The 27,430-nt window shown below is 39.3% G+C and overlaps 1 protein-coding gene across 5 annotated transcripts in view; it reads right to left on the bottom strand.

The window, feature by feature from the left end:
• The window catches only part of Wdr35 (WD repeat domain 35), a 61,366-nt gene that overhangs the window by 6,725 nt on the left and 27,211 nt on the right, over positions 1-27,430 (bottom strand). For 3 of the 5 annotated variants that reach the window (XM_055625817.1, XM_055625802.1, XM_055625810.1), the window contains 12 exons: positions 21,145-21,289; positions 20,046-20,115; positions 19,037-19,090; positions 17,564-17,673; positions 16,948-17,158; positions 10,764-10,844; positions 7,552-7,688; positions 7,023-7,226; positions 5,199-5,345; positions 4,442-4,574; positions 1,679-1,789; positions 307-471 (listed from right to left, as the gene is read on the bottom strand). In XM_055625817.1, coding sequence (XP_055481792.1) covers positions 307-471; positions 1,679-1,789; positions 4,442-4,574; positions 5,199-5,345; positions 7,023-7,226; positions 7,552-7,688; positions 10,764-10,844; positions 16,948-17,158; positions 17,564-17,673; positions 19,037-19,090; positions 20,046-20,115; positions 21,145-21,289 — 1,568 coding nt within the window. The remainder of the gene's footprint in view (positions 1-306; positions 472-1,678; positions 1,790-4,441; positions 4,575-5,198; positions 5,346-7,022; positions 7,227-7,551; positions 7,689-10,763; positions 10,845-16,947; positions 17,159-17,563; positions 17,674-19,036; positions 19,091-20,045; positions 20,116-21,144; positions 21,290-27,430) is intronic. The other 2 variants (XM_055625823.1, XM_055625824.1) reach the window with 2 other exon arrangements.

Raw genomic sequence — 27,430 nt, forward strand, 5'->3', positions numbered from 1 at the left:
AAAGAAAGAAAGAAAGAAAGAAAGAAAGAAAGAAAGAAAGAAAGAAATGAAAGGAAGAAGACATAAAGCTAAGTTTCTAGTTCTAATTCTGTCATGGATTTCTCTGCCTTGGTGGTAATTAAGTGCATAAAAATATACTCAAATGGCTATTCTGGATAGAAGTGCATTGAGATGTGTAGACTTTGGGTCTGGTTAATTTTGGTATGTGATGTTTATTTTATTAGCAAAATTTTTTTTAATAATAAAGTTTAAAGTTAAAAAAAACTAACTAGAGCAAAGCAAATCTTGAGCAGGATCATGTATTACCTTATACATCAATTTAGCTGCATCAAAAAAGTAGCTTGCTTTCCTATAGAGTTCAATGGCATCGAGAGTCTTGTTCTTCTCTAGTAAATGTGACGCGTACCTAGCTAAGAGAGATCCAATTTCCTTCATGCTATGACTTTTAGCCAGTTCAACAGCTTTGTTCCACTAGGGAAAAAAAAAATAAGCTATTCAGTCACCCAAATATTTAAATAACTTAGATTCTCCAATCCCCACAATAAGGCCTTAAAAGTATAATAAATGGAAACACTACTTCAAAATGGAGTAAAACCACCGTACATTCTAAAAATCACTTGAAATCAGAGCAATGTTTCTACAAGCAAACATTTCAAAATGATTGAGTCATCTAAGATGGATTTCTTAGAGAAGTACATTTGAAAATGCAAGTCTCAAAATTTATAATCACATTAATCTTACAGTTCTCTTTTTGCACATATTATAAGCTACAAAAGAATCCTTTTTTTCATTTTTATCATAAAATAAAACATACAGTTTCACTTAAGAAAATATCCTGTCAGATATAACATTTACAAATTATGTTTATAAGGCAGATTTTTTAAAACACTTCAAAAAATGCTTAGGAGAATATACTGATAGCTAACAGATTCTGTAAAAATTCTGCCCTTTAATTTTAGTGAAATTTCCATTTTTCTAAATATCAAATACATGTTTTCTATAAAAGAGAAAGGAAATAGATTTGCCAAAATAAATATTGATCAAGTAACTCAATTCTTTCCTCAGGCAATGAATGACAACTAACCTGGTCCTTTTGGGGAAATAAAACCCAACCCTAACAAAATGCAGAAAATTATGAAATTACTTCCAGACAAAATTGTGAATGCATAGATCTGTTCTGTGTCCCCTGGTTGGCTAAGTTGTGAGCAGGTCACCCTGTGTGGTAGCACAAAAGGTTAAGTGCAAATGCTACACTTTCTCAGTCCTCTGCTTGGAATAGCCATGAGCTAGGCTCCTTTTACCTCCAAGCCTCACACTGGAGACCACTCCAGTGCCCTTCATTTTGCTTTCTCTTAGAAATCCCTCTAATGCCTACGAATTTCAGTTACCTGCTCTTTCATCACCTCCCCCCTGGTGAGGTGATCTTACTAGGCCATAGAGGAAGAGGATCTAGACAGTTCTGAGGAGACCTGAGAGGCTAGGGTCAGATAGTAGGGGGGAGGACCTCCCCATCAGTGGACTAGGGGAGAGACACAGGAGAGAAAGAGGGAAGAAGGGTGGGACCTAGAGGAGATGAGGGAGGGGGCTACACCCAGGACACAAAGTGAATAAATTATAATAAATAAAAATAAAATCCCCGTAATGGCAAGCTGCCAGACAGCAGCTGTCAGTTCCTTACTTGGTTGAGGTGCACGCAGGTGTCCACTGCTGACTTTGGTTGGTTGCACTTCAAGAATGCACTCACAGCTTGTTCACACATACCAACTCTCACAAACATCCGGGCTATTTCCTGTAAGCACCAAACACTACTATCAGATTTCACAGACCCAGGAAATCACTTAGATTTTAATTTACCAAAACTCCACAGGGACACACAAACAGTAAACTCTGGGGACACCTGAATACCACATCGGTGGCTATAGTGACTTGTCTTTCTGACAGGAATGGAAGCTACAGGTCAGGATGGGTGCCATACTGCCTACTTCCAAAGAACAAGCAGTTCACTGGACCCTGCAGATGCTTCCATTCTTTCCTCCTTTAGATCTGCAGATTGAGGCCAGGAGCATTGCTGTAAGTTCAAAACCTGCCTGAGCTGCACAGTGACCTGTCTCAGAAAAGAAAGAAGGGAAAATAGGAAGCATGTATCCTGGTGAGTAGTGTTAAAAACAATAACTAATAATATGTACAAAAGAACAGACATTATTATGTTCAAGCTCCCATCCCAGGGCTTGGGATGAGGCTCAGTTGGTAGATTGTTGCCTAGGCAAGCACAAGCCCTGGACTTGGTCCCCTGCACCACACAAACTGGCATGGTGGTGCATTCCCTGCCACTGAAGGATGGAGGCAGGAGCATCAAAAGTTCAAGGTCATCCCTGGCTACATAGTGAGCTCAAGGCAGCCCGGGATACAAGAGACAAAACAAATCTAAGAAATGCCTCATGCTTGCCTGTGGTCCACGTCTCTAACTACAGTTTCACATGAGATTGAGACAAGGAGGATCAGTTGGCTCCAGGAGCTGATGTCCCAGAGAGCAAAACAAGATCCCTTTCAAATCAAACAACAAAATAGATGATAGATAGATAGATAGATAGATAGATAGATAGATAGATAGATAGATAGATAGATAGACAGACAGACAAATGCAGGTGGGGGGAGGGGACAGCTTAATGGTCAAGTAGCAGGTTTGAATCCTAGCATGCCAAAAATCAGAAAGAAAAAAAAGAAATGCTGCCTTCATCAGTTTTAGAAGCTAAAGGAGGCTTGGGTACCCTTTACCACCACAAACCTTTCTGCCATCGTTTTGTCTCTTTCAATAATAATTAAAGTTTTCTCCCCTACCCATCTTCAAAAATACTGGAAGGGAGAGTGCTAGTGAACTGACTCAGTGGTTAAGAACTGGGGAATCTTTCACTCCAGTCCCAGGAAACCTGCCTTCTTCTGTCCTCTGTGAGCACTGCATGCATGTAGGACACAGACATTAGATGCAGGCAAAACATCCACACAGGTAACATAAATAATTTTTATATATAAACACATACTTTGTATACAACTATATTTTTAAAATAATGCCTATACTTCTCTCTCTCTCTCTCTCTCTCTCTCTCTCTCTCTCTCTCTCTCGACAGGGAGATTTCTCTCTGTAGCCTTGGCTGACCTGGACTCTCTTTGCAGACCAGGCTGGCCTTGAACTTACAGAAATTGGCCTGCCTATGCTTCCCAGGGTGCTAGGATTAGAGGCTTGCGCCACAGCACTCAGCTGCCTATACATTTCCATAAAGTAATACATTCTAATTTAAAAAAAACTTACAAAGCACAAAAAAATAGATTTGTTCAAAATTTTGTGACCTATAAGAAACCTCTCTGTCAATGCTCTAGCCTTGTTTCCCAGCCTCTGTGTCCCCTGAGCATATGCACTATGACCTACAATGTGTGTCAGTCTGTCTGCATTTACCACACAAGCCTTGTGCACACATATTAAAGCCCTCGTCCTTGACTTTGGGGCATGTCTTCATGATATTAATTGCCAGGCCAGTTATAACTACTGAGCATTTTAGTAATTTGTTCTGGATCCTATACAGAAGAATGTTTTTCTGTTTTATCAGACAGAGATAATTGCTTAGAGTGGTTAACCCACAGATACTTAGCAGCTCAGTGAGTTATATGCTAAAGAAATAAAATATAAACATCAATAGCATTCACCAAACAGGGCCTTGAAAGTAACAGACAAAGGAAAGGACACATTGCTTTTGGTTTCTCTCTTTTAATGTTACACTTCACTGCTAGTATAACCTTTAAACTTAATTAGCAGCAAATCTGGAATGGCCTCAGACTCCTCTGAAGCAAATCCCTGACTGCACATCATTTCAGCCATAAATATTCCAGGTAGTCAGCTAAGTCTTGAAAGCAATTTTAATAACTGAAGGAGCTACATGAGGCCATGCTCCAATGGAGGAGGACTACATGAGGCCATGCTCCAATGGAGGAGGACTACATGAGGCCATGCTCCAATGGAGGAGGACTATATGAGACCATGCTCCAATGGAGGAGGACTACATGAGGCCATGCTCTGATGGAGGAGGACTACAAGAGGCCATGCTCTAATAGAGGACTACATGAGGCCATGCTCTGAAGGAGGAACTACTAGAGGCCATGCTCTGATGGAAGAGGACTACAAGAGGCCATGCTCTGAAGGAGGAACTACTAGAGGCTCTGCTCCTCTGGGAAAGTACTAAGGATCTCAATGATGTCTCCCTGCAGCTCAAGCATTTTGTAATACTCACATACTGATTTCTAAACAAAATGAAAGCATCACCTCATATCTGGGAAACTATGAAATGATAAATTAACTTTCAGATTTCATTGCTGCAGAGGATATTTCCTGACTAAAGATAAATATTTTACAAATAACCCATCACCAGAAACTAAGATTTGGAATACCTACTGGAAGCAACTTGTGGTTTTCTGGAAGTGAGTTGGCAAGATTCTCTAAGCCCTCATAATCTTCTAGCATATAATAGCATTCAGCTAGGCGCTCCTGGTTCCTGCCTTTTACATAATATTGTACTGCATTCAGCCTACAGGGGAAAATAAAAAACCTGATGAGTCTCTAGATATATAAGAACCTCCACAAAAATATCCTTTCACTATATTTACATTATAATATAATTGTATTACTTTATCATTTTCAGCTACACAATACCTTTAAAGCATGTAATTTTTTACATCAAAGAAAATGCATCATATTCTACTTGTAATATTCCTTAAATGCTCTCACATATCTTACAATATCATAGTAGTACTCATATCCCTAACATAAATAAGCATATTGACCCAATGAGAACTACAGAGTAAAGCAATGCTTTCTGAAAACAATCTATATCAAAACAAGTAAATATAATTTTCCTACTTTGTTCAGAAATAAATCATATATAACATTCTAGGTTGTGATCTCAAAAGAATGGAGCACTTTCTGAAGCTAGGTACAAGATTCATATGTAAAGATGACAGAGTTATACCAGGCTCATCTCTCGCTTCAATGATGTCTTGCATCCGAAAAGCAAATGCATCACAGTGCCATTTGGATTTTAGGGTTTAGGAGAAGGGCCTTTGCTCTCAACACTATTTTCTGGAGAAGTACTGTGGGTAACAATATCTGTGAGCATGCAAGAATGCATCATGCATGCTGGTAACTCACGCACCACTTCTGTCGATCAGCAAAGTAGTCTCCAATGGCATTGTGGGCTTGTTCAAGGAGACTGTCGTCTGCATCACCAGATCCAGTTTTCAGGAGTTGAAGTACTCTGAACCAATCCCCCAATTTCAGCCTCAGCCCAATAGCGAGGTCTCTACAAAATATATATATATATATATATATATATATATATATATATATATATATATATATCCAATTCATTCATTCATTTATCCACTACAAAATTTGTCAGTGTCTGCTCTGCACTAGACACAGTTCTACATGCTCAGAGTATCTCCAAGCACTCTTGAAACAGAACAGCCTGCTAATAAGAGGCCTCCGGGACAAGGCAGAAGTTATAGTTTGAAGGTGTGTCCTCTTAAAACCTTATGTTGAAATTTAATTCAAATTGTGGTAGCATCAAGACAAGGTGTGCTTGGAAAATTGATTAAGCCTCTTTCATGAGATAATTAACACATTCCTGAAAAGGGCACCAGAGAGACCTGATGCCCTTTCACCCTTCCGCTTTGCCCACATGAATATTCAAGGCACCATCCTGGAAGCACAAACTCGGCTACTACAAGGCATCAAATCTGCTAGTCCCTCAGCCTTGGACTTCCCAGCCTCCAGAGCTGTGAGAATCATCCTCTGTCCTTTATACGTTACCCAGTCTGAGGCACTCTGTCACAGCAGTACTAACAGAAAAGATACCAGACTAGAAAGCTGTTTCTGAGGCAGAGAGCAGTGGTGCACGTCTTTGATCCCAGGGCTCAGGAGGCAGAGGCAGGTAGATCTCTGTTTGAGGCCAGCCTGATCTACAGAGCAAGTTCCAGGACAGCCAAAGTTACCCAAAGAAACCCTGTCTTGAAAAACTTGAAAAATAATAAAATAAAGCTGTTTCTAGCCAAAGCTAATTATGTAACTCAATCAAGCTTACGTCAAAATAAAACATATAGAATAAATGCTTGGTTTTGTATTTGCTCTCGGAACTCAATGTATTAGGAATCTTCTGGGAGTATAAATACCAATTAGTGAAAATTAGATTACATGGTTACTGCTGAAATGAAGTTTATATATTACACAAAGAAAAATTAAGTATAAGCCATAAGACAATATCTTTTGATTTTTATTTAATGATTCTGAGAGAAGAAAATTAAATAATGATCTCAGTAAGTAAAGCTCAAATTATGACCTATATAATAACTAATAAAGGTCTCTACAGACCTACAATTTTTTTCTTTACCAAATGAACAAGATCTCCATATTCATGTGTTAACACATATCTAAATAGAGCAGAGGCTGGGGAATGGGTCAGTGAGTAAAACGCTTGTAGCACTAGCATGAAGACCTGAATTCATATCCTTAGGACCTGAAAGCCTGACATGGCTGCTCATCTGTGACCCCAGCACTGAGCTGACAGACACAGCCCCTGGGGCCTTGCTGACCTGCTGGTCTAGCCAAAATTTCAAGTGAGAGACCCTGTCAAGAAGGTGGAGAATAGTAGTGAACGACGCCCAGTGTTGACCTCTAGCCTCCACAAACACACATGTGTGCAAACACACGCACCCCTAATATACATACACACATGTGCACACACACACACACACACACACACACAAAACTTCTTAAATAATAGTAAGAGCAGAGAAGAAAACTGCTCCCAAATTATAAAATATAAACTAATGAGGCATGTGAAATGCCCAGGTTGTATTCCACAATGAAAATTACTTTCTAAAAGAAATGGTACAGGGTATTTAATGTACTTTAGACTCTCTGTTCATGAACACCCTGAACTGAAAACTACTCGAGGCTGACTGCCATCATGATTTACCTTCTGTCCATATCTAGATACATTCTTTCAGCCTCTTCAAACCTGCCGAAGTAGGCAATAACTTCTGCCTGCTTCATGGACTCGCTCTGCAGATTGCCCAGGCGCTTCACAAACTTGATGCCTTGGTAGTCCTTGCAGCGCACAAACGCTTGCTGTGCAGTATACAAGTCCAGCTTCTGGAGGGCAGCTTCGGCCAGCAGACGCCTTCGTTTTTAAGAAGAAACAGAAAACTGACTGCAAATGACTAAGACACAAATCTTGCATAGAATTCAATCAGTAAAACATGATAAAAATAAATTCCGTTGAGTTCTGGCAAAAATGATTATTTTAGCACATGCAAACATTTTTCATATAACATGATTATGCTAAGGACTACCATATGAAAAGCAAGTTTCTATATTTTAAGAAGAAAAGAAAAAAGAGATACCAGTTCCCATTAAGAGGCTGCTATGGGAACAAAGGGGGACAAGAGTTGGGACTTTAAAAGCATACATCTGACTTTGGGGGAGGGTGGGATTCTTTAAAATACCAAAGTCGGGGGTGTGGATTGTCCTCTATGAATTGCGATGCATCTTCAATTCCAACCTTCTCAATCAATGCTCGACTATCTCGCAGGGACCGGATCTCAAAGTTCATTATATAATCCTTGCTAGGGTGCTCTGGGTTCTGAAAGTGAAGATGAAACAAGGGAATTCAAAAGGATGCCTGCAGAGTATGTTTCTCTCCTATAACAAAAAAATAAAATAAAATAAAATAAAATAAAACAAATTAGTATCATACTGTGAGCAAAACAAAGAAAAATAAATTCCTACATTTGGGTCTGAAGAGTTATTTGGAAAACATACAAATGGAGTCTCCCATGGGCAGTCAGGCTTCCTACACAGAGGTGCAGACAATGGCAGAAAGGCTCCCTCAGGCTTCACTCAGGTCCATTTTTCCCAGTCCTACCCACCTACACTAGAGCAGAAAAGCCACATTCAGCCACTTCCACTCCCTCATCCTTTTATCCACTCTTTCCCCAACAGGAGAGTGACACTGACCTCACTGCTGTTGAGCAAGAAAGTGAAGAAGGAAGAGCCACCAAAACTACTTTGCTCCCCTAACTCAGCACACTGACCAAAGCAACAGGACAGCATGGGTCTCCCACATGAAAAGCAGTAATGAGTGAGTCACAGAAAGAAAACTGAGTGTCAGGCAACCAGCCACACCCCCCACCACAGACACACCTGAGGACTGTAACAAAATATGAAATCCTTAGAGACTCACAAGTGCCACACAGCAATCAGGAAGGAAAGGATATGAGGTTTAAGTTAAAAAACCCTGAGCACTCGAGGTAATGCCATTGCTCCCCGTGTCACAGAGCCTTCCTCGTCTACAAAGGAGGGATTCGTATTATTGACAAGCACAGGTACAAGGCCAGAGGCCAAGCCAACACCTCAGAAAAAGGCATTTTGGTGAATGCTCATTTCAATTTTTTTAATTTCTTCTTTACTCATCCAAATAAACTTCTTATGTTCCTTTGTAAAGTATATGCTTAAAGGAACCCACATTCCAGCTAAATCCTTCCTGGGTCCACAGTGCCCACAGAGAAATGGGGCCTCCCATCTTCTTTTATTTCACTGCGTGCAGCCAGCCAAGTGGGGAGCACAGCTTAGCTTCCCACAGCACCTCACTCTTCTCGGCACGCGACACCAGCAACTGTCGGTATTCTTTCCTCTATACTCGATCCATACAAAACTGCCCGGTGTGGCGACCTCAGAGCACACCTAACCAACATTAACTATAGCTTCCAAAGGCCAACACAACCATCAGTTACAGCGTTCTAGAGCTAAATGCAATATGGCACCAACAATGACCTTTTTAAAACTTATCTAGTCCTTTACAGTTTCATGCCAGGGAAAGGGACTCAGGTCCCTCAGTGATGCAGGCACTCTAAACCCATTACCCCTACTATGGCCCTTTTTTAGAAAACACTATGAGTGATAAAGCCTAGCCAACTGAAAAACATAAACTAAACGATGAACTCTTGTTCAGAAAAATATAGCAAAATATTAATAATTTTGAAATTCATTTATGTGAATGATTAAACAGCTTGAAATCAGTTATGAAAGAAAATAAAATGTTCTAAATCATAACAATGTCAAAAGAATAGAAAGCTACCAAAAAAATGGAACAGGAAAGAAAATCCAAGAATGTAATTTTTTAGGATGGAAAGCCTATTAAACTTTAAATGTAGTTTAAAATGATCACAACTGGGCCAGCAGGATGGCTCAGTGGGTAACGGTGCTGGCTGCCCATCCCTGGGGCCCAGGTGGTAAAAGGAAAAACTAACTCCTGCAAGTTGCCCTTTGAATTCCACGTGTGCACTGTGACACACACAAACTGACACATATGCACAAATAAATAAATAATGTAATTTAAATGAACTGTTGGCTAAAATGAGGGATAAAAAATATTAACAATTATTCTTAATTATTCTTCCTAACCCAGGAAATTATATTGTGTGCAATTTTTAAAAAATGACCAAAGAGTCTAGAATTCCTGACATTTATCTTCAGATTATTTAATTAAAATTAAATTTAATGTGGGAAAGTATTTTGTACAATGATGCTATTTTGAATACATGATTTCTGTTCGTTCATCTCACCCACTGAGCCCGTCTTCACACATCTCAATGACAGCTGTGACAACAGATTCTACCACGTTCAAGCAATGTTAATGATTAAAATTGCTGCACAGTAGAATTTGTACTAGTTTTGTTGTTTTGTTTTGTTTTTTGAGACAGAGTTTCTCTGTGTAGCCTTGGCTGTCCTGGACTCGCTCTGTAGACCAAGCCTCAAACTCAAACACACAGAGATCTGCCTGCCTCTGCCTTCCCAGGTGCTGGTATTATGGGTATGCACCACCATACCTGGCTTGTACTAGTTTTTTTTAAACTTTGTTTTCGGCATTTTTCTATACTGATTTAATTCTATATAATAACTACCACTTTTTAAAAAACAATAAAGTCATTGTTCATTTTTCAAATAAATAGACATGTACTGCCTGAAAAATCATTAATACAGCAAACCTTTGCTAGATGCTGGGTACTCCAGAGGCTATCAACACCCCAAGACCGGCATGGTACATCAGCCATCTTAGATAGGCCCTATCCATCTCTGACTCTGTTTATAAAAAGAATCATTGGAAAAAAAAAAAAAACACCTTCTAAAAACTTCCCAACACCTAAGACTTGAACAGAGTGAAAACAACTAAAAAAAAAAAAGATGCTTTTCTTACACATACAAGGAAAACGGAGGAAAAGGTTACTCACTGCTGGTCCTGCATATGAGTGAAAGACAAGAAAGAGGCCCACTGTTACACAAATCATGTGCCTTGAAAACAGGCAAGATCTCTCTCTTTAGCTTGAAGAAGTGCTATGCCTAGAAAGAGCCCAACAGTCAAATGCAACCTCATCTGCAACGTGCTCAAACTCCATTCTCGTATTTGCTGACAGCTTTTAAGCTTCACCCTTCTCCCTGCTTCTGCCTCACAGGCCCAGACTGATTAGAAAGCCCAGGTATCCCCTCCTTTACGGGCAGCCCCTGCTCCTGGGAAGCAAACCATAAGCAACAGAGCAGACTGTACCTGAGACCCAGCTGACTTGGGGGTCTTCTCCCAGTGGGGGCAGTGCACTGCCTGGACCACAGAGGAGTCCCAGCCAAGGCAGCTACAGAAACAGAGGCTGCTCTTGTTAGTTACCTTCAGTATCTCATCCAAAAGAACAGATTTAATTTCTAAATCTTCAAAGTTGCAAATATATCCAGAGGTCTGAATGGGCTCCTTTAAAGACAAAATTGAGTGTTATGCCTCATCATACAAAAACATCCCCCCTCAAAGAATTCTGATTTTAAACAGTATTGTCAAAGCTTTCAATCAAGGAAAAACAGAATGTCATTCAGGCCATATGCCCATTACCTAAATTGTTATCATGCCACTACATATGCAGCACTGAATTTCTGCTGGTTTCATGTCAGCTCTATGCCTATATATATACATTTCTCTAAAAGAGAAGGATGCTTTTTTTTAATTTTTAATTTATTATTTTTGAAGGCCTATTTTTTATTTTTTTAGAAATTCTTTTTTTAAATTTTTTATAATTTATTCACTTTGTATCCCAGCTATAGCCCCCTCCCCTGATCCCTCCCAATCCTGCCCTCCCTCCCTCTTCTCCTCCCATGCCCCTCCCCCAATCCAGTGATAGGGGAGGTCTTCCTCCCCTTCCATCTGACCCTAGCCTATCAGGTCTCATCAGGATTGGCTGCAATGCTCTGTGGCCTGGTAAGGCTGCTCTCCCCTCAGGGGGAGGTGATCAAAGAGCCAGCCACTGAGTTCATGTCAGAAACAGTCCCTGTTCCCCTTACTAGGGAACCTACTTGGAGATGAGCTGCCATTCACTACATCCCTGCAGGGGTTCTGTTATTTCCATGCATAGTCCTTGGTTGGTGTATCAGTCTCAGAAAAGACCCCTGTGCCCAGTTTTTTGGTTCTGTTGCTCTCCTTGTAGAACTCCTATCACCTCCAGCTCTTTCATCTCCCCTTTCTTTTATAACATTCCCTGCACTCTGCCCAAAGTTTGGCTATGAGTCTCACCATCTGCTTGATACAGAAATTGTGGTACATTTATGCAATGGAATACTACTCAGCTATTAAAAACAAGGAAATCATGAAATTTGCAGGCAAATGCTGGGAACTATTAAAGATCATCCTGAGTGAGGTATCCCAGAAGCAGAAAGACACACATGGTATATACTCACTTATAAGTGGATATTAGACATATTATATAGGATAAACATACTAAAATCTGTACACCTGAAGAAGGTAAGCAAGAAGGAGGACCCTGGGTAAGATGATCAATCCTCACTCAGAAAGGCAAACAGGACGGACCTCAGAAGAGGGAGAAAACAGGGAACAGGACAGGAGCCTACCATCCAGAGTCTTTCCGAAAGACTCTAGCAAGAAGGTTGCTTTCTTCCCTGACCACATTATGAAGTTAATTCTTAGTAAATAAGATAAACATTGTACTTAGATCTAATTAAGTACATGTACTGCACAAATCCTACAGCAAACTAAAGTTTGCCCTCTATACATCTGATGTACTTCTTTATTTCTTTTTTTTCTTTTTTTTTTTTTTTTTTTTTTTCAGACTGAGTCCCCAGCTCTTGGGCTGGGCATTTTCTTTTAATTTATTTATTTATTTTTATTACTTACATTTTATTAACTCTGTATTTGCCAACATGTAAATACATGGATGTTACATAGATGTCTCTTATCCTACAGATAGTAACAGAAAAAAAAAAGTGCAAGAGCTGCATATGATAAAATAAAGTAGCTGACCTAATCCTTAGCAAAAAAAAATATATATATAATATTATATAAGCCAAAATAAATATACTGCCAAGTACTTAGTACCTCCAAGAATACTGCAGAAGAAACAGGATAATAGTGTCTTGTAATGGAAATCATAAAAATCACATTTTCATAATATATATGTATACATATTATAGTATACTGTTATATAATTATGATAAAGAAAGATGTCAAAATGACAAAAATAAAGGTAAAATTTCATAGTTTGAGTTCAGTATGCCTAAGATTGAGGCTCTTATATGCATAGTAGATGTATCTAATGGAGTTACAAATGTTTTTTTCTTTGAAAATGCAGAAGTTGTTGGTTAAAAATCAAATTAGATGAGAAAAGTTTATAAAACCTTCTAATTATCTTTAAAAATGTGACTATATTGCATAAGATATTGTTTTTATGAGTATCAAACACATAAACAGAGCCAGGCATGGCAGTTCAGACCTATAATACCAGCACATGGGAGGCAGAATCAGGACGATTACAAATTAAAGGCAAGCCTTTGTTATATACCATGACCCTGCCTCAGAAAAACAATACCATATACATGCACACAGAATCACAACAAAATTTAATTTGGAAAGAAGAACGTGTAATGAGATGTTTCTCATAGGGGCTTTTGTATGTTTTGATTAATTTGATACTATCATATAAAACAAATATACTTGTATAAACATGTTTATCACTACAAATAATTTTAATTTTAATTAGCTATTACAACAAAGCAACATGGTTAAAAAATGAGGTCACAAAAGATAATCTGTGGATTAAAAATATAACACTATCCTGGAAAAATAAAGTACAAAAATGTAAAGCATTCCTTTAGTTTTGTAATTCTGCACTGTGGGATAACTTAGGGTGTCAGTTCTGTTTTATGTAACAATTGATAACTGTGCAGAAAACATATAATTTGTATTATAAGTTATTACTTTAATAAAAGTTATTTAAATGATGGGGAAAAAAAAGAATGGGAGGATTGGAAAGGTGAAGGAAGAGCAAAAGCAAGGAGTTTTCAAAATAGCTTATAAATGTTGGCCTAGACGTAATGTGCAAAAAGTTTTGGGTTATTCATCTTCCCGAAAACTCAACTTCTGCTTGAATTACGTTCTGGTTTCCTTTCTGTTGCTGTGATAAATGCTGTGATCAAAAGCAACGGAGGGAGGGAAGCTTACACCCCCAGACCACAGTCCACCACTGAGATAAGCCAGAGCAGGAACTCAGCAGCTTGAAGCGGAAGCCAAGGAGGAATGCTGCTTGCCAGCTCCCTCACAGGCTCATGCTTAGCCCGGTTCTTAATGCAGCCCTGAATCAACTACCCAGGGAATGGTGCCTGCCAGAGTAGGCCAGCCCACCTACATCAATTAACAAGTATGAAAATCCCCCACAGATATGGGCACAGCACAGTCTGATCTGGACAGTCCCTCTCACTATGGGTAATGCCAGGCTGTGTCAAGTTGATAGAGATAACTAGGTCCAGCTACATCAACCAATGTTGTTTTCCAATATACAGTAGCAGTTCATCTATACCACAACTGAACACACGTGTCATAATAATGACCTACAATTCAGGGTACACTCACATAAGCAGTATGCAAGGTATGTATTTTTATCAAAAACAGGCATTAAAGCTTTGGTATGCTGTGCTGTATCAAGAAGCCATGGGGCTTTGCCCAGCAGTCAGAGGCCTCACAGTGTGAGACAGCAGGCTCCCTGAAGCATCCTGACTTAGCTATTCAGTCTTAGCACACAGTAACACACTCAGACTTGAATACACATGATTAACTAGATTGAGAGATTTTATAATCAAATTTTACCTCCACCTCATAAATTAGACTTCAGAGGTTCTTAAAAGACTCTGCCAGCTCCAGGGATCACTGATAACACGAGCAACAAGCAACTGTGGAATGGCAGAGCTGCCTCCTCCCTCCCTCACCACATGAAAACAGTGATCGCTTATCTATCCTCACAGCTGACTGTCACACCACAGCTCATCTGTGCTAACGTGGACGGCTGTGTCCTGAGGAACACATTATCCTGGAGCTCTGTCCAGATGTCTTCTCACAGTCTAAAGCAGCTGGAGGAAGGACCTGAGCAAGCAGGGAGCACAGAGGCCCGGGTCCCTGGGAAAACAGAGACCAGAACAGCACAGTGGACAAAGACTTCTTGACAGTGCTCAGGTTAGTTTAAAGGTTGATCTAGCTCGAAATTTAACAGAAACTGGGTTATATGACAAGCCAGGAAACAAACTCAAATAAAGAAAATAATGATTTTTTAATAAAGACTAGTCTGTTAGAACTACTTAATATTCTCTCCCGGACAAAGGTGTAAAGGTTTCACTTGGTGCTAGATTGACCACACTCCACATACCCTGGGCAACCATAATAAATACCCACTCTCCGGGCATATGACTCCTGGCTTACAAGGAGTAGGGCCAAGAACAGAAAAAGGACTCTAACATTCAGAAAGCATTCTTTCATCTTCAAGGTTATTCTGTGTGCACCTGTCAAACTTCCACAGTTGTTTTGTGGAGAAGGCCAAACTTTCCTTGGCTCCCTGCAAGAAGCCATGCAAAGGTAATAGTAATCCAAAATGTCTTTTCTTTGAACCATTTCTCAGGCTCTAAGAATTACAAAGACCTAAGGTTCCTTAATGATTTAACCGAGTCTTTAAAAGCAACTAACCTATTATTTCATGACCCAAAGAGCCCCAGCAGAGCTCAAAAGAGAAAAATGCACAAACAGCTTGGTATCCTAAAAGAGCAACAGCTCAACACTAAACAAAAAGCTACAAAAAACCTTTAACAGCTCAAGGCCCTGAGTATGCAGTTTCTTCCCAAGAACAAAAAACAGAAACTGATAAGTAAGACATTAACTCATCTCTTCCTATTTACACTGGTGAAGTACAACAGAAAAGTCCATACTGAAAATCACTAGTAACCCAAATACTGTTTTTAAAAATTATCTTTTTGATTATGCTATAGATCAATGTATTTTGTATGGCCTAATCACAGGATTAAGAGTTGGTCCAGCCATGCATGGAGATAACCTGGAACCCCTGCACAGATATAGCCCATGGCAGCTCAGTGTCCAAGTGGGTTCCCTAGTAATAGGAACAGGGACTCTCTCTGATATGAACTCAGTGGCCTGCTTTTTGATCACCTCCCCCTGAGGAGGAAGCAGCTTTACCAGGCCACAGAGGAAGACAACGCAGCCAGTCCTGATGAGACCTGATAGGCCAGGATCAGATGAAAGGAGAGGAGGACCTCCCTTATCAGTGAATTGGGGGAGGGGCATGGGAGGAGAAGAGGGAGGGAGGGCAGGATTGGGAGGAGACTAGGGAGGGGGCTACAGTTGGGATACAAAGTGAATAAGCTGTAATAAATAAAAATAATAAATATTTTTTAAGAGTTGCTCCAGAATAGACAGGTTGACAGGAGAGCACAGCACATAAGAGACAACTGGTGAGAGTCTCTCTTAGAGACACCTGTAGCTCCTCGGGATGTCTTTCCTTCTGAGTGCAACTCTTGCTCTCTTAACTCTCATGCTTAAATTCTATATTGAAAGTATTTTTTAATAAAAAAAAAAAAAACTCCCAACTCTTTCAGAAACATCAGCTGATGTGAGTTATAATTAGAAAAGACCTGAAAATTAATGAGAGAACTTAATGGACAGAAGGAAAAAGCAGTCACAATGTGAGGTAGGGTAACTGGGGACATGAAGGTGTGGATTAGTGAGTGGCCTGGGGGAGTATAAGAAATGTGAGGTAACCATAAGCTAGATACATCAGCACAGGAGAACAAAGAGACAAAGCAATCTCAAACATGCAGCAAATACACCTGGCGATTTTCATTACTTTGAATGTTGATAAGAGAAAGAGAAAAAAGAGATTATTTAATGAGTGGCTATGATCCCATTCTGGCGGGCTCAGTTTTGGTTTCAGATAGGGTCTCACTACATGGTCCAAGTTGTCCTGGAACTTCTAGATAGCCCAGACTGGACGCAGAAAGCATGGTTCTCCTCCCTCAGCCTCTGCTGTACTGGGATTGCAAGTATATGCCTCCCTGCCTAGCTATGAGTTCCTCTTTTTAAAAAAATCCATAGGAAAACAGCTTTCAGTGAATGCAAAGATATTTTAAAGGTATTATTCCCACTTTGAACCAAATATTTTTAAAATACTTTTATTTGTTTATTTATTTTTATTTTATGTACATTGGTGTTTTGACTATATTTCTGTCTGTGTGAGGGTGTCAGATCCCCTGGAACAGGAGTTACAAACAGTTGTGAACTGCCATGTGGGTGCTGGAAATTGAACTGAGGCCCTCTGGAACTTGAGCCATCTCTCCAGCCCCATGAACCAAATAATTTTAAACCCACAGAAACTTATAAATTAATTTCCACAAATGTATGCAGCAATGCCAATAAATTTCTCAAAAAAAAAAAAAAAAAAAAAAAAAAAGAAAGAAAGAAAGAAAAAGAAATATCCAGATTTTAAATCTGGCTGTTAACATAAGTTTCTTGCTTGTACCTCAGGATCCAAGTTTCTGAAAACATACATTCTTGTCTTCTCCATCATTGCAAACAAATCAGGATTATCTTTGGCCCACTTCATATCCCAGACATCTTTGCGCTCCAATTTTAACAACTCGCCGACTACTTGCTGCCCTGTACTGTCTGTCACCCGAGTATCCAAGTCAAAGAAAGTCAAGACTCCCGCGATGTCAATGATAGCAAGACGACTAGAAGTCATGTGGTTGGAGGAAGGGAAAAATTGTAAAATACTATCAGTGGTCATGAAGTCAAATTGCCTACAACAGTTCTTCAAGACCCCTTTATCAGAAAGAATATGGTATAAATTACTTTAAAACTTTTTAAACAAATTAAAAGATAGAAACTATTCTTCACTTTGCTACCTTACAAGAAAAACATATTCAAAACCTGATAGTATCAAAATATAAAATAGTTAATGTTAAGCTTCAAGAGTAAAAAAAAAAAAAAAAAAAACCAGAAAATAAAGTGAAAAAAATACAGAAAAGTAAACTATCCTCAACAAGCTCATAATAAACATACATAAATAAACATTGCACCAAATTCAACCATCGCAGCGTAAGCCTGACGCCCCAAAGGAGAAGTCGCGGACTCACCTAGAATTGCAGTTCAGAGATAACTGACAGGCTCGGCAATCCAGCGAATACTTTTGAATCAAAGCAACATTAGGAAAGCTGTACCTCTGGATGATGCCAGATTCACGGCCCTACAGACATGGCCTTTGATTACTATAGCATATGTACAATAAAAACATCAAGCTGTAAACACAGGTCTCTCTACATGGCCATGTTTTTAAAACCAAAATGATACTGTCCTGGCAAGAGCCCAATTCTGCTGCAGAACCACATTGCTAAGTATATGTCTATCCCCTAACTTAAGTCTCTTAACAGCAGCTATAGGGGGTCTAATTTTTCCTCATGAAATATTCAAGAAAGAAGTCAGAACCCTAGCTCTTTGGTAATACACAGAGTCCTATCTGACGAGAAAGAAACATTTAAGGCTTCTTATAATTGTTTGGGTTAATAGAGTAGACTAAAGGCTAACAAAGTACTGATTCAATTACATTCCACATATATGAAATGGAAGGTCATGGCGTGAAATAGCCGTTACTGGAAGCCTAGCCCTCCATCCTACAGCCTTCCTCCTACAGCACCAGCTTTCGGCAAGAGGAAAGGTCATCTAAAAAACAGTAACACCTTGAGTATAATTTAAACACTGACACAGGATATATACTTCCAGAACAAGCATGACAGTGTACAGCTTGGCAGCAAATGCAGCAGAGGGGCAGGACCTGTGCCTGGATTTCAAACTCATCTACACATGAGCCACATGCGGCAGTGGGCAAGGGAGAATGTCTATAAGCTCTTTACCTCCCCCTTTTAGCCACAAAGCAAGGCTTCTTCAGCATGATGCTCAAGCAGGACCTATCAGAAAACTAGGAAAGCCATAGGATACAAGGTTCTTAAGAATGTCTTCCCACAAAATGAGCTGACTGCTAGAGAACTGAACAGGAAACAGTTAAGCCTCTGCTGACGCAACTCAAAACACACTGCTGTATCAAACAGTTACTTCTAAAGTTAATGTTTTCAAATATCAGAGCTCAAGAAGAAAACATTATACCACTGCTTCTATATTTAAATTTTAGCAAAATATTGCCAGGAACTCTTCCCCTTTACTGGATGGAAAATACAGCACCTCAGTCTAAGTTTTATGAAGGTAGTTTAGCCAGAGCCAGGATAAAATCCTGGGCTACAGTCAGGAAAAAAAAAATTCTCTAAGTCCAATGTCTCTGCAGCTACCAGCTCTGTAGGGCTTTCAACACATACATGCTCCACGTACATGCTCGCTGCTCAGCTGACCATCACCCTACTGTTTCATAAATAGTTAATATATTTGAAAATGATTAATTATACATGTGCAAGCTTTAAAAATTTCTCATTTCCTCGATCAGACTTGAGATAAGTTAGGACATCCACAAAATTATAAACCTAAATCCAAAATGCTTGCTTTACCCTAGTTCTATAATTTAAACAATTATTATTCATAAAATGAGTTATATTTCAGCTTACCACAATCAATGTTTTATCAGATGCAGTAATGGCACAAATTGGATCCCTTGTACCCTAAAATTAATCAATCATTTTATGTAATATTTATTGAATGACAAAGTATACCGAACCAGTATACAATTATTAAAATATAAAATAATACATTTGTTAACATAGCAATTATATTTACTGAGTGCCTACTACGTGTCAACCACTGAAGTAAATACTAAAGATACTCTAACTTAACCCCCAAGGGATTACTTAAAAATCAACTTCCAAAGACTATAAACCAAACATCTAATTATATATAGTCTGTTAAAAGAGATACAAGTGTGTTATAAAAGCACGTAGGGAAAAGTATCTAACTTACACTAGATGGGAAAAAGCATAAGCTTAGCTCTTAAAAGATAAATTGTGTTCAAGGAGGCTAGCATATGCCACCAGAAGTGTAAACAGAAGAGCCCTGCACTCACCTGAATGGATCTAAATAAAGGATAGTGTGCTTAGCAAAAAAGCTGCCAGTCTCCACAGGTTAAAATAGTGGTTTGTACATGACAAAGCAATCAGACAGAAGTCAGACAATTCTATCTGGAGAACTTCCAGGGACCAATGGCTAGGGAATAGATGAGAAAATGAAAGAGCAAGGAGAGAGTTCCTTTATAGTGATAAAATTATGGACTAGTTCACAACATCTACAGTCAACACAACTAACACTAACAGACATATGTGGCCCGAGATAATTACAAATACAGCCCAACACAAACTCATAAGCCCTAAAACACGTAACTAAGTTAACGTTTGGGGCTGCGAAGCTGGCTTAGTGGGTAAAGGGCTTCTGGCCAAGCAGTAGGACCTGAGTGCGGGTCCCTGGCAACCAGGTAAAAAGCAGGTGTCACCATGTTTAAGGGACTGTTAAAATGATGTCCTATCCTACTTACCAGAAAAAAACTCTTGTTCAAGTCTCCAATAAAATTATAGTGTTTCCTTATCTACAGACACTAACACTTACTGATAAAAACAAACCACCTACTTGAATGGCTTTACTATAATCGAACACCCCATCCACAGAGCCGGAAGGAACATCATCAACATGATAAATTCTGTTAAGAAAATCAAAATTTTTGAAGAAAGTGAGAATTATACTGTTTCATAATCTTAACAATTAAGGACTGAATGACAACAATGAGCATAATTATTTAATAGGAAAACCCTGATATTATAAAGAGTTTGTGATACAGCTTATCTCATAAAGTAGAAACTATCCACCAAATATTTACAGTTATATAAATGATCTGCTCAGCAAAGTTATGCCCCATTGTGAACAACCAAGTTATGCCTTCCTAAAAGAGTTCATTAAGCTGTGAGATAGTCTGCCTGTTGGTCAGGAGTGATTGGTGATTGTTTGTTCGCTTGCCTGCTTATCAAAAAAAAAAAAAAAGTCTATGTAGCCCAGGTAGATTTTAAACTCATAATCCATCTGCCCCATCCTCCTGTCTGCTGCAACATTAGCCTTGTGAAGGCCTAACTTTATACATGAACTTTCTGTTGTTTACCAAACACATTTACACATCTTCATGGTGACGCTTACTACAGAAGTCCCATCATCTAAGTTCTTCACATCCCTGTGTGGCAGAGCCCTCTTCATCCTTACCGACCAAAAACCACCCCAATTCAGAATCCAGGGCCCAGGAAAGAAGCCACCTGCCCAGTTCATGCCACCCAAAGCCCTCTTCCATACCTGTGTCTAAGGACACGCATCTCCCTGGTGATTGATGTGATGATCACCTCCTAGGAAGGTCCCTAGACACCAGTTTCTTAGCTGAATGACTATACTTTCAGTGTAACAGTAATAATGTGGAGTGGGTTACACAGCCATTACCTAACCCAAAAAATCCCCACAGATTTCCAGCTTTTATTAATATGGATGTTTTGTTTTGTTTACACCATTCCAACTTTCTTTTACTTTGGTAAATTCAAGCAGATCCGTTTAAAGGAAATTCAAGCTAATTAAAAGTGTTTCTATTAACCAAGGCAATGCATATTTCTCAAAAATGGCAATGAAGAATTAGCTATGTCTGGCTTCAATGTGATATGGCCGAGTTATTAAAAATAGGTATCAAGAGACATACCTTTCTCTCCCTTCTTTTCGAGACCGTGTGATCTGATTGATCTCCAGAGCTGTGAGCTTCTTCGCCACACGATATTGCCAGGTATAAAATGCTTCTTTTGAAGCTGCTATCACATGGGTTTTGGTCATTGCAACAAATAATGGTACTATGAAAGAGAACATTAAGACAATGAGTCTATGAGAACACAGAACGTGCTTCAGAGCACTTCAGCATCACTGAGTCCAACCACTCATTTTAAAAGCAGTCAACCCACAGTCCTGAAATATGCACATGCAGTCTTGCAAATCAGAAAAGAATCCAAGGTTATTAGTAGCATGCAACAATATTAAGTAAAATGGATCTGCAATCTAAATGGATCAAGAGCTAAAACCTCAGGACTTGTCAAGAATACTCAGTGGTATTTACTGCTGCTGTGCCCAACAAGAACACTTGCTCAGCTTGTGAGAAGCCATAGATTCAATCCTTACTATCACAAAGGGAAAAGAAGAGGGACAGCATTTTTAACAATTTATTTTTTTATCTCATGTGCATTTGTGGTTTTCCTGCATGTACGTCTGTGTGAGGGTGTCAGCAACTTTGGAGTTACAGCACATGGGTGCTGGGAATTTAACCCCAGTCCTCTGGAAGAGTAACCAGTACTCTTAACCACTGAGCCATCACTCCAGCCCCAGGAGCAAATGTTTGTGAGCCAGAGTTAGGCAACAGTTGGTGCCTTAGGCGTGACCCCAAAACTATGTAGCAAAAATAAACTCAATAGCCAGCAACAAAATTAAAGACATTTGTGTTTCATGTGAATCAAGAAAATTAAATGAGAGAAAATATTTACAAATCATATATATTATAAGAAATTAATGGTTATAAATATACATATGAAATTGTCCACAGATATTTAATAAAATAAAAACCTTTTTAAATGGCAAAGAATATAAGTAAACACTTCTCCATAAGATACACAAACAACCATTAAAAGATGACCAACATCATTAACCAACAAAAAGTTGAAACTCCAAACTACAATTGGCACATCGCATGATCCTCACCAGGGCAGCTAGAATTTTGAAAAGACAACAAGAATTGATAAGGTATAGAAAAAAAAAAAAAAAACAAATGTAAATTACTCTAAAAAAACATGTCTAAGAGTCTCAAAATGTTGAATAAAGATACACATTACCTAGCAATTCTACTCCTAGGTATATGCCCAAGAGAAACTAAAACACACATACACACAAACTTATACTCAAATGTTCAAAACAGCATTCTACATAACAGCCAACACATAGAAACAACTCAGACACCTATCAACTGATGAACAGATAATTAAAACCCAACCTTTTTCTCCTCTCCTCACTACCAATCCCAGCTTGGTTTAAACATTTATCCTTTTTCTTGATCTTATCTGTATTGTATTTCCATTTCACTCATTTAAAAAAAATAAAAAGAAAGAAAGAAAACTCCTGAGTTCCATGTTTCTAAGCTTGTTTTCATCTGCTTCATTCCTTAAACAACATTTAACTGAATACCTGTTGTATATGCATTTATGACATAGTGAGGCTCATCAACTCCAACAGTGGACTAAAACATGGGAACTAAGCAGAAAAATAGACACCTAAGATCACTAAATATATAAAATTAAAGATACACTTTCAAACAAAATATATAAAAACAAAGTAGTCCTCCTAAAGAGTATTATTCCTTGTTTTCTGAGCTTATGAATAATCAAACAGTGTAAACTTTTTCTATTTATAATGCAAAGCAGTAAGCCCAATGTTAGCAAGAGCTTGCGGCGCTTCTCTCATAGCCCTAACCAGGGGCATTTTTGGCAGCAGGACCCTTAGAAACTGCCTGGCAAGTGTTAAGTGAGTAGACTGACAGCTCAAGAGCTCAAATTCAAAATTTATATGCTAAGTATTTCTGTACAGTTGAGTCAGATTTTTTTTTTTTTTTTTAAATTCTGGCTCTCAAGGCTTTTCTAATCAAAACAAAACATATTCTATTAATGACCTCCAGAGGGAGCACAAAGCCTTCACTGCCTTGAAAACCAAAGCCTGGAGAATAGCAGCCAAGCAGCCAAGCCTCCAGCGGGTGCTAGAAACACTCAGGCTGTGGTCTCACTGGCTTTTTACTAAACTCTAATAAATATTTAGTGAATTCAACATGAATATTTCAATTCTGGTCATTATGCTCTCACAAGCCTATACTGCTTCCTGGTAAAATATAGATTTTCCAAAGCATATAAAAGCATTTTCTCAACCAATGTTTAATTACAATTATAAGCTATATTCATGGTGTTTACTCTTTTTTTCCATACAATTTATTTTGATCACACTTTCTCCTCCCTTGTGTCCTTTATTCTTGATACTTCATAAATATAAGAACTTATTGCTATCCTGGTTAATTCAAAATTTAAATGGTACTGGTTCAAAAGACAAGCAGGGCTTCTTGGATCCAAACTTCAAACCCTTCACAACCATGATTTTTAAATTATTTTCTCTCTCTGAACCTCCATTTACTTGTCAATTGAAGATAACAATATCATCCCCATAGAACTGTTTTAAGGATTAAAAGAGAAAGAAAATAAAGCATAGCATGCTTCCTAGAATAAAGTAAATGCTTAATAATTTTAAATATATGCCAGGTACTCTTCTAAACACATTTATACATATTAACTCGCAACCACTGCATAAGGCCAACAATGTTATCCTTATTTAGCAGATAAAGAAGCCTGGGTATGAAATAGTTAAACCTTGCCTACGTTATCCAGCTAGAAAGCAGACAAGTGGGACATAAACCCAGATCCTCTACTGCTCTTGAATCTGTGCTCTGAATCGCTGAAGCAGAATGCCCCTCAATAAACATCAGGACCCATTAGGCATGGCAGCCATCATTGTTTTATTTTCTCATGAATTTTTATAAGGTAACCCAGCACTCCAGGCAATACTCTGAATAATGTAAAAATATCAGAAACTTATTTTCAATTAATATAGTAGTACTTTCAGTGAATTCACATGGGAAGATAATGCCATCTGTGTACATTCTGATAGTTTTTTATTAAAATATTAATTAAAGCCCAACTGAGTTTATAACAAAATGAAGATGAGGTTTCTCATCACAGTTTGATGGTAGTAGTCTATTAAGAAAGGAATCCCACAACTGAGCCACAGCACACAGAGGAAATCAACTGGTAATGACCAGGACTAGAAGGTGCTGTGCAGGCTGCAGGGAAGTCAGCAACAGTCTCACCCAGCTGTGAGCCCTGTGAATTACAAGAACATCTGGCATGGAACAGAATGCCCATGATGAAGTAGTGGCACAAATGTTAACAGGGTAACCAACTGCCACCTGATTGGATTTAATGCTTGATCCACAGGAGGAAACACATGCTTGGTACTGAAAATCTTGTTAGGGAGTTTGCAAGCCTAGGGAAAAACCTAATGCTATTAACCTGCTAAATTGACTTAATATCAAATTCCCCCATACATTCAGGCTCATAATGGAGTGCTTCTCTTCATACTCATAGGCTAAAACCGTTCTCAGTCTTCTCCAGAGAGGTTTCTTTGTGCGGTGAATAGAAATTCACAACTGATCAAAGTACAGAGAATAAGTGTCCGTGGCGTGCTCAGCCACAAATGGGACAGCAATATAATCCCAGCCTCAAGGCTCAGGGCCCATCAGGGGACAGGGCAGAAAGACTGTAAGAGCAAGAGGTCAGAAGAAGAGCAAAGTAAAACAGTGTCTTCTGGATGTGACAGGACCACTGCACTTAGGGGCTCGCAGTAGCTATGGTTGCCTGCACAAAACCTAAGCAAGATCAAGACAACCAACACACTAGCATGGAGAGGGAGGGGCTCAGAAGCCTGCATTCTGAAGTATGGAGCTATTGGCAGTTGATGGCTTCTGTAGGAGGGAGTCAGTGATCCTAAGGAGTATGGTAACTACACTACAGTGAATAACTTCACACCGACAAGTATACGGACAGCACAAATTGGACTCAGTGGGTTATAAAAGAACAAAGAGAGGGTGTAAAGTTTAGGAAGAAATGAGAGCTGGGAGAAATACCTAGTAGTAATTAGGGCAAGGTGGGAAGCTAGTATGATCAAAACACATTGTATGGCATTCTCAAAGAGTTCATGAAAATATATTAGAAAGAAACCGAAGCTTTGCTAAAGATCTATTTCTTTCTATTTTATGTGTATGGATGTTTTGCCTGCACGTATGTCTGTGCAACTTTACAGTCCTGGTGCTCCTCAAAAACAAAAGAGGGCATCCGATCCCTGGACCTGGAATTACAGATGGTTACGAGCTGCCATGTGGGTGATGGAATTAAACCCAAGTTCCCTGGAAGAGCATCCAGTGGGCTTAACTGCCGAGCCTCCTTTCCAGCCTCAAAGATTAACTTTTAAGAGACAGGATTTGGAGCAGGGGGAGAGAACACTATCCAGATAAAAACACTCAACCCCCTTTTAAGGGGATTTAAAGATGAAAACAATTCAAACTATCAATGCTAGAGAGATGGCTCAACAATCCAAGTACCCACATAACCATGAGGAACTGAGTTTGCATCCCCAGAACACACATTAACACAAGGCAAACAGGCATGCCAGCCGCCTGTAGTCCCAGCATTCAGGAGGCAGAGATGGGATCCCTGGAGCAAGCTGCTAGCAAGACTAGTCCATTCTGGCAAACTCTAAGCGCAGCAAGAGGCTCTGCCTCAATAAACAACCCTAGAGCAAGCTCAGGGAAGACTGCCAGCTTCAACTTCAGACCTCAATATACATACACACATATGTATGCCAGCACACACCAACATACATATATACACAGGCACACATACAACACCTTCACACAAATGTAACAAACTTCAAATATGTAGAATGAGGAACAATTTAAGAAATTACACTTCCCTCAAAAGAGCCTTAACACTAATAGGCAGTCATTATTAGCCAGGCCAGGATGTAAAATAATTTAAAACAATTTAGGAATTCACATATAAGAAAAACCTGCTTGTAATATTTTAATGCTGAGGGCTGAATAAATTCCTGTAATTGTTTCCCCTGCTTTGCCACTTACTCATTTCTTAGCACTTTAAAGAGCTGGTAAACTGAAATGTTTTCATCAAATTAACTTTCTCTGGAATATATGAAAACCATCATTAGAAAGCTACCAAAATGACTGCTGCACAGGGAGGTGGTCCTCTCTGGTCACACTCTGTGCCTCCATCCCTCTCTCAATGCCATCCTCTCTCCTTAAAATGATACCTGAACTGTCGTTCTGTTTTTTGGGTTTTTGTTTTGGGTTTTTTGTTGTTGTTGTTGTTTTGTTTTGTTTTGTTTTGTTTGAGACAAGGTTTCTCTGTGTAGCCCTGGCTGTCCTGGTACTTGATCTGTAGACCAGGCTTGTCTCAAACTCATAGAGACCTGCCTGCCTCTGCCTCCCCGGTGCTGGGATAAAAGGTGTGCACCATTACACCTGGCACTTATAGGTGTTTCTTATAAGACATCCTTATGCACCAAAATCCATTTATCCCAGTCACCAACATAATAACTAGCACACAGCATGGAAGCTGTAAACTGTTGCTCAACTGATTAATCAAACTTTATATATTTATGCATCTGATAAGAAAACTCTTAATATATTTTGCCCAGGGGCTGTTACAGTGTCTAAAACAGTATGTTTTTTGGTGGTTTGCTAAATAATCACTTACAATTTACATGGCACAACAAACATCTGTCAGACCTACAGACCCAAAGAAGCTAAGTAACAAGGAGGGCCTAAGGGAGGGTGCTGGAATGTGACTCAGAAGGGGCAATAGAACAGACAGCAGGAGTGGATGAAGAGAGGAAACTGGGCAGGATATGGAATGGGAGGAAAGAATGGTGGGGATCAGATGTGGGGAGAACAGGGGTGGAAGGTGAGAGGGCTGGGAAAAAGAAGGAAAACTGGCAGGGGGGCATCTCATCATCAACCTGGAGGCCTATGACAGGGTAGGTTCCTGGGAAGATATGGGTGTGACTCTAGCTGAGACACCTAACAGGGAACATGAAGACTGAAGTGACCACCTCCTAGCCAGGTAGAGCTAGTGGAAGTAGGAGAACAACAACCCACGGAAAATACCTTTATCCAAAAATTACCCTGTCTAAATGAAGTTCAGAAATAAAGAGGAAACAAAGATTGAGGGAATGTCCAACCAATAATTGGCCCAACCCGAGAACCACCCCATGGTAGAGAGTCAGCCCCTGACACTAATAATGATGCTTTGCTGTGCTTTCAGACAGGAGCCTAGCTTGTC

This window comes from Psammomys obesus, unplaced genomic scaffold, assembly GCF_907164565.1.
Source record: "Psammomys obesus unplaced genomic scaffold, mPsaObe1.curated_primary_1811, whole genome shotgun sequence".
Lineage (NCBI taxonomy): Eukaryota > Metazoa > Chordata > Mammalia > Rodentia > Muridae > Psammomys > Psammomys obesus.